Source organism: Chiloscyllium plagiosum, unplaced genomic scaffold (assembly GCF_037043375.1).
Source record: "Chiloscyllium plagiosum isolate Xiang-an unplaced genomic scaffold, Cpla_swu_hap1 HiC_scaffold_12, whole genome shotgun sequence".
NCBI lineage: Eukaryota > Metazoa > Chordata > Chondrichthyes > Orectolobiformes > Hemiscylliidae > Chiloscyllium > Chiloscyllium plagiosum.
Genome location: NW_028270150.1, coordinates 95,414,914 through 95,429,242, shown reverse-complemented (window position 1 = coordinate 95,429,242; position 14,329 = coordinate 95,414,914). Strand labels below are relative to the sequence as shown.

The 14,329-nt window shown below is 49.1% G+C and overlaps 1 protein-coding gene across 2 annotated transcripts in view; it reads left to right on the top strand.

The window, feature by feature from the left end:
- The first annotated feature begins 1,902 nt into the window (after positions 1 to 1,902).
- Positions 1,903 to 14,329, top strand: part of LOC148148597 (angiotensin-converting enzyme 2-like) — an 86,168-nt gene continuing 73,741 nt past the window's right edge. The window contains exons 1-2 of one of the 2 annotated variants that reach the window (XM_087993068.1): positions 1,903 to 2,147; positions 13,214 to 13,372. In XM_087993068.1, coding sequence (XP_087849194.1) covers positions 1,965 to 2,147; positions 13,214 to 13,372 — 342 coding nt within the window. In that variant the 5' untranslated portion in view covers positions 1,903 to 1,964. The remainder of the gene's footprint in view (positions 2,148 to 13,213; positions 13,373 to 14,329) is intronic. The other variant, XM_087993067.1, reaches the window with a different exon arrangement.

Here is a 14,329-nt window from a genome sequence, read left to right as displayed (position 1 = left end):
ATTAATGGGAAACCTCGATATGGAAACCAATGATGGGTTTAACTGGCTGCACAATTCCAAAATAAAATGCACCAGCATTCCAGGCTATGCTCTATGGACTCTGCCTGCCTACTCCATGAACACTCGCATCTGACACGTGCCGGTCTCTAAGAACCCTCAGGATACGTCTCCAATTCAACTATTGGACCCTCCCTGTCCCACAGTGTTGCACCAGTCACCCTCATTGTGAAACAAGCACACTGTGCGCTCAGGGGCACAGCCCCAGCTCGGGGACTGGACAAGGCTCCATCTCCAGGCTCTTCACTCACTGGCCGTAGCACTGTCTCCCTCTGAGCCTGTCTGGGTGCTCACTGCATCACTGCCTTGCCTCGTCTTTTCATGCTTTACCCCCTCAGCCAGAGATTCCCCGGCTCAGGTTACTGAACAAAGAGCAATACAGCACAAGAACAGGCCCTTCGGCCTTCCAAGCCTGCGCTGACGCATTTTGTCCTTCTATTCCGGAACTGTCTTCACTGTCAGGATCTGTATTTCTCTATTCCCTTCCCATTCATGTGTCGGTCCATGTACATCCTGAATGCTGCAAATGTGTCTGCTTCCACCACCTCCTCTAGCAGCACACGTCCGACACTCAGCAACCCTTTGGGTGATAAGCCGTTATCTTGCCTTGCTGCTTAGCGTGGACTCAAAGCCAGGAGGTCTCTCCCAGTTTATCAACAGGCCTCAGTCAAGAGGGAATGGCCAATACTCTGGAGTTCCTACCTCAAGATGTCAAGAGCAGGCTCTGATGCCAACCCAGAGCCTGTTGGGGTCAGCCAGATTCAGGGTCCTCACTGTGTAAGGAGTGAAGAGCTAAGTGTTGGTCAGCCCTCCACCTGCCCTAACTCCTTCTGCCCTTCTGGGGGCAGTTTCCCTCCTGGAATGAGAAACAGGCAGGTATTACAGGAAACGAACCTGGGTGGCATGCTGGTGGGTGGGGTTGTCCCAAGCAAGTGAGTGGGCACTCCCGAGGGCATGCAGGGTTTAGGGTGTCAGGCTGGGAGGGGCGGGAGGGAGGTGAGAGAAAATGCTGTTGGGAATAGTGAGTGGGGTAGGGCTGGTGGGAGGCGGGTGGGAGGCGGGTGAAGTAGCGGAGATCGGGCGAGTGTGAGATGTCAGAGAGATGATGATGTCATGTGCCCTAGTGCAGTGGACCGAGTCATTGACCTTCACTCTACAGTAATGGGCATTCGTCCAGATGGCTGAGACTGCTTTAACCCAGGTGGGCAACCTCAGATCAGACTGGCATGGCCCGGTGTCATGTCCTCATGGTTGTGGGGCAAGAGGACGTCCAGCCTGCGCGCCATCCAGCAGGTCTCTGCCCACAGGCGACAGAGGTGAGGATTACTCCCGTCTGCCACATCTGGGGCAAATGGCAGGAACCACTCAGGGCATTTCCGAGCTGGCAGTGCTTGTCTGGGTGTACAACCGGCACCTAACTTGGCATGGGCACCATGCTGGCTGCTGGCGAGTTCTCGTGTGTGTGTGTGTGTGGGGCCAGGGACAAGCATGTGGTAAGATGGGAGCAGAAAAGAGGCGCAAGGGCTCATAAACTACTGAAGGAAGGAAATTCGGTCAGATACGGTGAGAAAGGTCCAACAGCCTTGTGGCAAGAACCACCCCACCGCAACACGAGGCAATTCTCATTGCGGCAAAACAGCATAAGATTCAGCCCACCCCCCACCCTACCCACCCCCACTCCGTTATTGTTACATGCTGCCCAATGCACTGCAATCTGTAAAGGGTTAATATTATTAGGCCTATCTGTTTCGTAGACAGCTCCCACATACCTGCTTGAGGGCATATTTGAAGTGATTATCTTGCGTGACTTTTTCTCTTGTTCAAAGGCCATTGCGATAGGAGCTGATTTAAACAGGAGAGGCCAGAACGATAACATTCAGTGGAAGGCTACTTGGCTCGGGAGAAGCATGTTACTGCTAGCGCTATGGGTCGTGAGCCTCTCGGCGCCTGCCTTCTCCCTAACAGCTGAGCAAGAAGCTCAGCAATTTCTGCACAAGTTCAACACGGAAGCCGAGAAACTGGTCTACCAATCCTCACTGGCATCATGGACGTACAACACCAATATCACAGACGAAAACGCTTTGCAAATGGTGAGTACTTTGAGTGCCCTCATCTTAGCTACATGGCAGGGGCAGCTGGAATCTGTTTTCTCATTGATGGAGGATATCGCAGGTTCAAGGGTGAAGGGTACAGTCTTTAGAAAATGACCTGTGTTAAGCAGCCTTGCTGTGTTGTATTTTTCGCCTCTACACTGTAGGACTTACTCTGGTGTCTCCTCCCATCTTTGTCACCAGCCTACTTGTCAATCTTACTTATTTACCATTCAGCACCATTAGCTGCTTCACTATTATCTGTGAATCCAATCTGTGTTCACACATTCGCTACAAGACAATTCCCGATCTGGGTTGCAAAGACCTGGAAGAATCTTTTCATCTTCAGTGTCTGCTATTTACTCTGGCAGAGGGAATAACCCACAGTAAATCCATTCCAACAGCTCTTGCTGTGGTTACTAGGAAGCAGGCGGGAACACTAACCTTCACCCGCAAGCTGCTGTCGGCAAAACAGCGCAAGGTCAAATCTTTATGGTAGGCCATAAAGCATTGTAAAAGGTCCTTTGACTTTGACTGAGGGGTGGCAGGAGATTTACCACAACAGATAGCTGTTGGGAATAAACATGACAGCATTGCTTGGCAACATTGGCACAGGTAGCCAGGTCAGTACTCCACATATTCAGTGATAATTCAGAAATGGTGCAGTGCCAAAGGATAATTGACATAATTCCCAGATTCGAAAAGAGGGACAGAACCTGTCCGGAGACTTACACAGAGCAGTAGCTAAATAGCAGAGGTCAGAAAATTAATGAAATCATTGCGAAAGGAAGAAAATTGTGAAATAAACCTATAATAATGAATAATTAGCAATAATTTAAGGTGATGTTTCCTGACTTATTTTTGCAGTGTTAGAAAGACTAGATAAAATAACGCGGTAGACCTGTTGGACTATAGCCTGGTGTTGTGTGATTTTTAACGTGGTAGATGTAATTTATCTCAATTATCAACAAGTCTATAAGAAGACCCCCCCCCCCCCCAAAATGGACTGATGACCAGAGAATGTAGAGAGGACACTGAGAGAATGGACTGCTGCCTGGGCTTCATGATAGAAGGCAGAGAGCAGGAGAAGAGGCGAGATATTGACAGTAGCAGCAGACCATGTTCCACAAGGCACCAGTGCAGCTCATGGAGAAAGTGAGGACTGCAGGTGCTGGAGATCAGAGCTGAAAATGTGTTGCTGGAAAAGCGCAGCAGGTCAGGCAGCATCCAAGGAGAATCGACGATTCGGGCATGAGCCCTTCTTCAGGAATGACATTCATTCCTGAAGAAGGGCTCATGCCCGAAATGTCGATTTTCAGCACCAGTGCAGTCCATCACTTACATTAACAATCTACACTTTGGAATCAACCAAACGCAACTTTGAGATTTGTGACTGACTCACCAGAAAGGAATATGTTATTGAGTCAGTACAACGGGGATGGACAACAAAATCAAGGATGATGTTAATAAACTTGTAGAACAGGTAAAGGATGATCACCAGAGAAAAAATGTTTTGATTGGTGGAAAATGAAGTGGTCACTTTTAGTTTGAAAGTGGGGCAGAGGAACAAAGGGAGTTTTTTTTAAATTCTCTCCTATGACACGGCTATACTGGCTGGGTCCAGTATTTATTGCCCGTCCCTAGTTGCCCCTTGAGAAGGTGGTGGTGAGCTGCCTTCTTGAACCGCTGCAGTCCACGTGCTGTGGGTTGACCCACAATGTCCTTGGGAAGGGAATTCCAGGATTCTGAGCCAACGACAGTGAAGGAATGCCGATATATTTCCAAGCCAGGATGGTGAGTGGCTTGGAGGGGAACTTGAAGGTGTGCAAATACACCAGTCATCAGGTTGCACAACACTTGTGCGACACATGTTTTCAAAAATTTGCAAATTCATAAAGGAAAGTAAACCAAGAATTTCTTCTGGAGGGTAATAATTGAAAAGTAGGGAATTGTGGTATGCCTGTGTTGAAACTTGTGTGCAAAGAGAGTACTGTGTGCTGTTCTAGTTGCTATATTATGAACAGAATAAAAAGTCTCTGGACAGAGTACAGAGAAGGCCCCAGTGGCCTAATTGATAAGGCATTGGCCTCCTAAGCCAGGGATTGTAGGTTCAAGTCCCATCTGGGGTGGGCTTAGCTGTACCCTGAAATGCTTCCTGTTTGGGGTGGCATGGTGGCTCAATGGTTAGTACTGCTGCCTCACAGCACCAGGTCTCTCCAGAGACAAAAGTCCAGCCTCGGGTGACTGTCTGTTTGGAGTTTGCACATTCTTCCAATGCCTGCATGGGCTTCCTCCCACAATCCAAAGATGTACAGGTTAGATGAATTAGCTGTGCGAAGTTGTCCATAGTGTTCAGGGATGTGTAGGTTAGGTGCAATAGTCAGGGGGAAATATCGAGTAATGGGGTAGGGGAAGGGGTCTAACTGGGATGCTCTTCAGAGGGTCAGTGTGGACTTGTTGGGCCAAAGGGCCTGTTTCCATACTGTAGGGAGTCACAAGGTTCACAAGGATGGTAACAGAAATATAGTGGGTTCAATATCTTTTACCATGAAGAATAATGACCCCTTCCTGTGAATAAATCATGTGAAACACTTAACCAACCCACACTTCCTCAGAAACAAAAATAGAAGTCACCGCAAAGCTCAGCAGGTCTGGCAACATCTGTGGAGAGAAATCAAAGTTAACGTTTCAGGTTGAGTAAGCCTTCCCCAGAACCCCACTTCCTCAGTTTGCATGTATTTATTACATTCTGATTTGTGGCAGTTTCAGAGGGGTCTCCCCAAGCCTTTAGGTTCCTTGGTGGAGGGAGCTGAAACAGGCTTCGTTCATCAGCCACCACCTCAGTTTATCACAACAAAATGAATTTAAAATCAAATCCCTTCCCTTATGGAAAGCTCTCTCCCAGAATCAAATGTGCTTTTGTTCGAAAAAGACCCAGTTTAACAAGGCTTTCTTGAATTCATACAAAGAGCGTATTAACTACTAAATCTGGGACGAATTACTGAGACAGCGTAAGTTAGAAGAAAGAGATGAGCCAATGCAGATAAAACTTAAAAACACAGACATACAGATCAGTCCGTCAATTCTTTGTACACAGCAGATAGAACATAGAAACGTACAGCACAGAACAGGCCATTCGCCCCACAATGTTGTGCCAAGGATTATTCCTAATCTAAAATAAAATAACCTAACCTACGCTCCCCTCAACTCACTGCTATCCATGTGCATGTCCAGCAGTCGCTTCAATGTCCCCAATAACTCTGCTTCCACCACCACAGCTGGCAACGCATTCCATGCATTCACAACTCTCTGTGTAAAGAACCTACCTCTGACATCTCCTCTCTTCCTTCCTCCTAATATCTTAAAACTATGACCCCTCGTGCCAGTCAATCCTGCCCTGGGGAAAAGTCTCTGGCTACTGACTCTATCTATTCATCTCATTATCTTGTATACCTCGATCAGGTCTCCTCTCTTCATCCTTCTCTCCAGAGACAAAAGTCCGAGGTGAGTCAACCTCTCTTTGTAAGACAAGCCCTCCAGTCCAGGCAGCATCCTGGTAAACCTTCTTTTCACCCTCTCCGAAGTCCCTGTATCTTTCCTATAGTAGGGCGACCAGAACTGGACAATATTCCAAGTGTGGTCTCACCAGAGACTTGTAGAGCTACAGCAAAACCTCGCGGCTCTTAAACTCGATCCCCCTGTTAATGAAAGCCAAAACACCATATGCTTTCTTAACAACCCTATCCACTTGGTTGGCAACTTTGAGGTATCTGTGCACTTGCATACCCTGATCTCTGTGTTCCTCCACACTGCCAAGAATCCTGTCTTTAGTCCTATATTCAGCATTCAAGTTCAACCTTCTAAAATGCATCACTTTGATTATCCAAGTTGAAATCCCTCTGCCATTTCTCAGCCCAGCTCTGCATCCTGTCTCTGTCGCGCTGCAATAGCCCTCGATTCTATCAACAATACTATTGATACTGAATAGATAAGTGAGCATTGCAGCCCATTGCTATGTCTATAGCTCTAACTCCATTGATCTTGACAGCTGGCTTCATAACTATCAGTTTTGGTCTTCTGCGTTAAAAAACATTTGTAAAGAATCATTATTTGTTTCTTTTTTATGTTTGCAAATCAGCATGTCAGCATTGAAAACATTTGTGAAGAGTCATCATTTTCTCTTTTATTGTTTGCAAATCAGCAGATCGTCTGCATTAAAAACATTCGCAAAGAATCATAATTTATTCCTCTATTTTCGTTTGCAACTCAACAGATCTTCTGCATTAAAAGGATTGAAGATTAGTTGAGACTCAGTTGCTCTAATTCCTTTTAGCCGTGATTGAATTCCAGCATTCAGAGAGAGAGAGTCCATTCGTTATCCTGTTTTCTTCATCTTCAGTTACTAGCTAGCTGACTGCTGGTACTTGGAGAGAGATTTTTTTTTAACCTGCAATACCAGGGGTAATCTGGAGAGAGTTCTTTAACTGTGAGTTCATGGAATGCCCTGCCAGTAGCAGTGGTGGACTCTCCCTCTTTATGGGCATTTAAACGGGCATTGGATAGGCATATGGAGGATAGTGGGCTAGTGTAGGTTAGGTGGGCTTGGATCGGCGCAACATCGAGGGCCAAAGAGCCTGTACTGCGCTGTATTTTTCTATGTTCTATGTGACCTTCACAGTGTGCTAATGCTCAAACACAGGCTGGTACACACGGGAGAGTCCAGTCCCACCAGTCCACTCCAGTACCATTGCAACTGGTTGTTGAACTCTGACCTTTGTGGTCGGAAAAACACAAAATGGTTTGGTAGTTTGGGACAGAATGCACAAGGGTTGGCTTGCTCTTGAGCAGGGAGTGTCAGCTATTTGATTTCTTTCAAATTACAAGAGATCACAGTCCAGTCTGTTTGAAATTTTTTTGACATTTTGGATGATACATTCCACGTAATTGACAGCCTCTTAGTTTACTTCTGCTGCCAATTTTAGGCTGCTTTGGCCCTCTTTAGAAAGAAAAAAGAGACATCCTGGAAGTACAAGTTACAAATAACCATGGTGCTTCAGAGTTTGAACCTGTGCTCATAGTAACAAATCTGTCAATAATACGACCCGACTCTATTCCCACCACCAGCTCTCTAGATTCCTCCACTATTGTTGTTATCATAGAGTCAGAGAGATGTACAGCATGGGAACAGACCCTTCGGTCCAACCCGTCCATGCCGACCAGATATCCCAACCCAATCTAACCCCACCTGCCAGTACTCGGCCCATATCCCTCCAAACCCTTCCTATTCATATACCCATCCAAATGCCTCTTAAATGTTGCAATTGTACCAGCCTCCACCACTTCCTCTGACAGCTCATTCCATACACGTACCACCCTCTGTGTGAAAATGTTGCCCCTTAGGTCACTTTTATATCTTTCCCTCTCACTCTAAACCTATGCCCTCTAGTTCTGGACTCCCCCATCCCAAGGGAAAAGACTTTGTCTATTTATCCTATCCATGCCCCTCATAATTTTGTAAACCTCTATAAGGTCACCCCGCAGTCTCCGACGCTCCAGGGAAAACAGCCCCAGCCTGTTCAGCCTCTCCCTGTAGCTCAAATCCTCCAACCCTGGCAACATCCTTGTGAATCTTTTCTGAACCCTTTCAAGTTTCACAACATCTTTCCGATAGGAAGGAGACCAGAATTGCACACAGTATTCCAACAATGGCCTAACCAATGTCCTGTACAGCCACAACATGACCTCACAACCCCTGTACTCAATACTCTGACCAATAAAGGAAAGCATACCAAACGCCGCCTTCACGATCCTATCTACCTGCGACTCCACTTTCAAGGAGCTATGAACCTGCACTCCAAAGTCTCTTTGTTCAGCAACACTCTCTGGGACCTTACCATTAAGTGTATAAGTCCTGATAAGATTTGCTTTCCCAAAATGCAGCACTTCGCATTTATCTGAATTAAACTCCATCTGCAACTTCTCGGCCCATTGGCCCATCTGGTCCAGATCCTGTTGTAATCTGAGGTAATCCTCTTCGCTGTCCGCTACACCTCCAATCTAATGCAAACTTACTAACTGCATCTCTTATGCTCGCATCCAAATCATTTATGTAAATGATAAAAAGTAGAGAGCCCAGCACCGATCCTTGTGGCACTCCACTGGTCACAGGCCTCCAGTCTGAAAAACAACCCTCCACCACCACCCTCTGTCTTCTACCTTTGAGCCAGTTCTGTATCCAAATAGCTGTTCTGTTTGAGCCAGTTCTGTATCCAAATACCCTGTATTCCATGAGATCTAACCTTGCTAATCAATCTCCCATGGGGAACCTTGTCGAACACCTTACTGAAGTCCAGATAGATCACATCTCCTCCTCTGCCCTCATGAATCCTCCTTGTTACATTTTCAAAAAACTCAATCAAGTTTGTGAGACATGATTTCCCACGCACAAAGCCATGTTGACTATCCCTAATCCCTATCCCCCCAAAGGAGACTTCCACATCCATCAAAGTTTCACCTGCACATCCACTAATATCATTTATTGTATTCGTTGCTCCCAATGTGGTCTCCTCTACATTGGGGAGACTGGGCGCCTCCTAGCAGAGCGCTTTAGGGAACATCTCCGGGACACCCGCACCAATCAACCACACTGCCCCGTGGCCCAACATTTCAACTCCCCCTCCCACTCTGCTGAGGACATGCATGTCCTGGGCCTCCTCCACCGACATTCCCTCACCAACCGACGCCTGGAGGAAGAACGCCTCATCTTCTGCCTCGGAACACTTCAACCCCAGGGCATCAATGTGAACTTCACTAGTTTCCTCATTTTCCCTTCCCCCACCTCACCCCAGCTCAGCATTGCCCTCATGACCTGTCCTACCTAACAATCTTCCTTTCCACCAATCTACTCCACTCTCCTCTCTGACCTATCACCTCCACCAACACCCCCGTTCACTTATTGTACTCTATGCTACTTTCTCCCCACCCCTACCCTCCTCTCATTTATCTCTCCACTCTGCAGGCATCCTGCCTCTATTCCTGATGAAGGGCTTTAGCCCGAAACGTCGATTTTCCTGCTCCTCGGATGCTGCCTGAACTGTTGTGCTTTTCCAGCACCACTCTAATCTAGACTCTGGTTTCCAGTATCTGCAGTCCTTGATTTTACCCACCGTTTTTATCCCCAATCAGTCCTTGCCTTTCCAAATACATGTACATCCTGTCCCTCAGGATTCCCTCCAACAACTTGCCCACCACCAATGTCAGGCTCACTGGTCTATAGTTCCCTGGCTTGTCCTATCCACCCTTCTTAAACAGTGTCACCACGTTAGCCAACATTCAGTCTTTGGCACCTCACCTGTTACTATCGATGATACAAATATCTCAGCAAGAGGCCCAGCAATCACTTCTCTAGTTTCCCACAGAGTTCTCGGGTACACCTGATTAGGTCCAGGGGATTTATCCACCTTTATGCATTTCAAGACACTTCCTCCTCTGTAAAATGGACATTTTGCAAGGTGTCACCATCCAATTTGCTACTTTCTATATCTTCCATATCCTTTTCCACAGTAAATACTGATGCAAAATACTCATTTAGTATCTCCCCCATTTTCTGCGGCTCCGCACAAAGACCACCTTGCTGATCTTTGAGGGGCCCTATTCTCTCCCTAGTTATCGTTTTGTCCATAATGTATTTGTAAAAACCCTTTGGATTCTCCTTAATTCTATTTGCCAAAGCTATCTCATGTCCCTTTTTTGCCCTTCTGATTACCCTCTTAAGTATACTCCTACTTCCTTTATACTCTTCTAAGGATTCACTCGGTCTATCCTGTCTATACCTGACATATGCTTCCTTCTTTTTCTTAACCAAACCCTCAATTTCTTTATTCATCCAGCATTCCCTACACCTACCAGCCTTCCCTTTCACCCTGACAGGAATATACTCAGACTGTTTTTTTTCTCTGATAGCGCGTGCTGGATAGACAGAAGCTTCCTCCAATTAGATACCGGGAAGACTGAAGCCATTTCCTTTGGTTTCGAATCACAAACTCGATTCCCTCTTCCTGAAGTTGACCCAAACTCCTCAGCTTCCTATTTGATGAAGGGGAGGAGATGGCCAAGTGTTATTCTCGCCAGACGATTGACCCAGAAACTCAGCTAATGCTCTGAGGACACGAGAGTCAAATCCTGCCGTGGCAGATGGTGGAATTTGAGTTCAAAAATAGTCTGGAATTAAGAATCCACTGATGATCACGAAACCGCTGTCAACTGTCAGGAAAAAAAAAAGACCCATCTGGTTCATTAATATCTTTCAGGGAAGGAAAGTGCCAGTCTTACCTTGTCTGGCTTACAATTGACTCCAGACCCACAGCGATGTGGTTGACTCGCAACTGACAGCACAGCAAGGTCAAGGGCAGCGAGGGACAGGAAATAAATGCTGACCATTTAACAACACCCATGTCCCAGCAGGGGATAAAAACAAAAGACAAACATCTGTGCCCACTTCTGCTGTAGCACCCAAACCAACTCTATAGCCTTACCCAACCCCACCCCAGACTTAGGTCAACTGCTCATCCTCCACACTCTGGAAAACTGGACTTATTCCAATCGTCCAGGATGTTCTTACACATTCATTCTAAACTTCAGCTCATTCAAAACTCTGCTGTTATCCAGTCCACAGCAAATTGTGTCCTCCATGACTTACATTGGATTCCAACCAAGCAACTTCTCAATTTGTATACTCTCTAGTCCATCCAGAACCTTCTCGCTCCTTCGATCTGTCATGTCCACCAGCCCATACCTCCTTGAGATCCCTGTGCTTTTCCAAGTGGGGTTCCGAAGGTCTACAATCCTATTCCCCAATCCTTCCATCTCTTGCCCTTTGGCTCTTCTTCAAGATTCTCTTTAAAGTCTGCCCCCTTTCTAACAAATGATCAGTCGCTAACCCACAGTTTCTTTAAAAAGCAAAATACTGCCGATACTGGAAATCTGAAGTGAACACAGCAAGTGCTGGAGAAACTCAGCAGGTAAGGCAGCATGTGCGGAGAGAGGGAAAAACAGAGTGACCATGGTGAGTCCAGTATGACACTGCTTCAGAACGGAGGTCTGAACTCAGTTCTGAAGAATTGGAGTACAGATTCTGTTCCTCTCTCTCCAGAGATACTCTTAGATGCGCTGAGTTTCTTCAATGCTGTTTTAAATCCAGTGTTTTGTTTTATATTTAAGTTACACCCCCATAGATTTTTACGGTGTCATGGTGTTATATAGAGGCAAGTTGCTGTTGTGCAACAGAGGGCATCAGTTTAACGTTAGGGGGGAAAGAATAAAAGGGAACCTGAGGGGCAACGTTTTTACACAGAGTGGTACGCATATGGAATGAGCTGCCAGCAGAAGTGGTTGAGATGGGTACATTAACAACATTTAAAAGGCATTTGGACAAATACATGGATAAGAAAGGATTAGAAGGATATGGGCCCAGTGCAGGGAAATGGGGTTAGCGTGGTGGACAAATTGGTCAGTATGGATCAGTTTGAGTCAAAGGGCCTCTCTCTGTGCTGTAGGATTCCATGACACTATAACAGAAAGAACATGGACTAACAATATATGAGGCTGCTGACAGTGGTACATCGTGGCTGAGTATGGGGAAGAGGGAGTGGGTATGGTGAGGGAGGGGGAGTGGGTATGTGGGGAGAGGGAGTCATGTGTGAGGGGAGAGGGAGTGGGTGTGGGGGGGAGGGGAGTGGGTATATGGGAAGAGGGGGTCATGTGTAAGGGGAGAGGGAGTGGGTATGTGTGGGGAGAGGGGGTTATGTGTGGGGGAGGGGAGGTGGGTGTGTGGGGAGAGGGGTTTATGTGTGGGGGAGGGGAGGTGGGTGTGTGGGGAGAGGGGATTATGTGTGGGGGAGGGCAGTGGGTGTGTGGGGAGAGGAGGTTATGTGTGGGGGGAGGGGAGTAGGTATTTGTGGGGAGAGGGTTTGTGTGTGGAGTGGAGAGGGTTATGTGTGGGGGAGGGGGAGTGGGTGTGTGGGGAGAGGAGGTTATGTGTGGGGGAGGGAAGTAAGTGTGTGGGGAGAGGGGTTGTGTGTGGGGTGGGGAGGGTTATGTGTGGGGAAGGGGGAGTGGGTGTGTGGGGAGAGGTGGTCATATGTGAGGGGAGAGGGAGTGTGTGTGTGTGTGAGGGGAGGTTGTGTGTGGGGGAGGGGGAGTGGGTGTGTGGGGAGGGGGGTTATGTGTGGGGGAGGGGAGTGGGTGTATGGGGAGGGTGGTTATGTATGGGGGAGAGGAGTGGGTGTGTGGGGAGAGGGCGGTTATGTGTGTGGGGAGGGGGAGGGGGTGTGTGGGGAGGGGGTTATGTGTGGGGGAGTGGGTGTGTGGGGAGGGGGGTTATGTGTGGGGTATGTGGAGTGGGTGTGTGGGGAGGGAATTATGTATGGGGGAGGGGAGTGGGTGTGTGGGGAGAGGGGGGTTATGTGTGGGGGAGGGGGAGTGGGTGTGTGGAGAGGGGGGTTATGTGTAGGGGAGGGGAGTGGGTGTGTGGGGAGAGGAGGGCTATGTGTGGGGGAGGGGGAGTGAGTGTGTGGGGAGGGGGGTTATGTGTGGGGGAGGGGAGTGGGTGTGTGGGGAGGGGGGGTTATGTGTGGGGGAGAGGGTTGTGTGTGGGGGAGGGGAGTGGGTGTGTGGGGAGAGGAGGGCTATGTGTGGGGGAGGGGGAGTGGGTGTGTGGGGAGGGGAGTTATGTGTGGGGGAGGGGAGTGGGTGTGTGGGGAGGGGGGGTTATGTGTGGGGGATGGAGAGTGGGTGTGTGGGGAGGGGGGTTATGTGGGGGGGAGGGGAGTGGGTGTATGGGGAGGGGGGTTATGTGGGGTAGGGGAGTGGGTGTGTGGGGAGAGGAGGGCTATGCGTGGGGGAGGGGGAGTGGGTGTGTGGGGAGGGGAGTTATGTGGGGGGGAGGGGAGTGGGTGTATGGGGAGGGGGGTTATGTGTGGGAAGGGGGGTAGTACAGCATGTGAATCCGTGAGCAAATCTTACTGTCGAAAGATCTGATCAAAACCTTTCCTGCACTGTTTGTCTAGAACATAGCCAGCGGAGCGTGGTCCACATTTTACCAAAACGCCTCGGACGAAGCAAGTAAATTTCCCATCAGTGAGATAAAGGACAAACTAATCATACTACAGCTCAAGATGCTTCAGGATAAAGGCTCTGGTGTCTTACCTCCAGAGGAATACCTGAAGGTAAGTGACTGAAGAGGGAAACTGCAGAATTATTTGCAGCTTCTGGGAATATTTGCAGATGAGAGTGAGTGGTGAGTGTGGGTGAGGGTGGGGCATGGGTGTGAGGGGGTGGAGGGAGTGAGTGTGGGGTGAGAGGGGGTATGGGGAGGGTAGTGGGGAGGAAGGAAGAGGGAGTGGGCATGGTGCGGGGGAATGGGTGTGAGGTAAGAGGTGGTGTGGGAGGGTAGTGGGGAGGAGGGTGGTCATAGGAGGAGAGGGAGTGGGTATGGGTGAGGAGAAATGGGAGTGGAGTGAGAGGGGGTGTGGGGAGGGTAGTGGGGAGGGAGGCATTGTGGAAGAGACAGTAGGTGGGCATGGGGGGGGGGAAGAGGGAATGGATATGGGGGAGGGTGAATGGAAGTGGAGTGAGGGGGATATGGGGAAGGTAGTGGAGAGGGAGGGGTTGCCAGAGAGGCAGTGCGTGGGCATGGAGGGTGAGGGAGTGGGTATGGGGGAGGGGTTGTGGGAGAGGGAGTGGGTGTGTGGAGGAGGGATTGTGGGAGAGGGAGAGGGTGTGTGGGGAAGGGGTTGGGGGAGAGGGAGAGGGTGTGTGGGAAGGAGGGATTGTGGGAGAGGGAGTGGGTGTGTGGAGGAGGGATTGTGGGAGAGGGAGTGGGTGTGTGGGGAAGGGGTTGGGGAGAGGGAGTGGGTGTGTGGGGAAGGGGTTGGGGGAGAGGGAGTGGGTGTGGGGAAGGGGTTGGGGGAGAGGGAGTGGGTGTGTGGGGAGGAGGGATTGTGGGAGAGGGAGTGGGTGTGTGGGGAAGGGGTTGGGGAGAGGGAGTAGGTATGTGGGGAAGGGGTTGGGGGAGAGGGAGTGGGTGTGTGGGGAAGGGGTTGGGGAGAGGGAGTGGGTGTGTGGGGAAGGGGTTGGGGGAGAGGGAGTGGGTGTGGGGAAGGGGTTGGGGGAGAGGGAGTGGG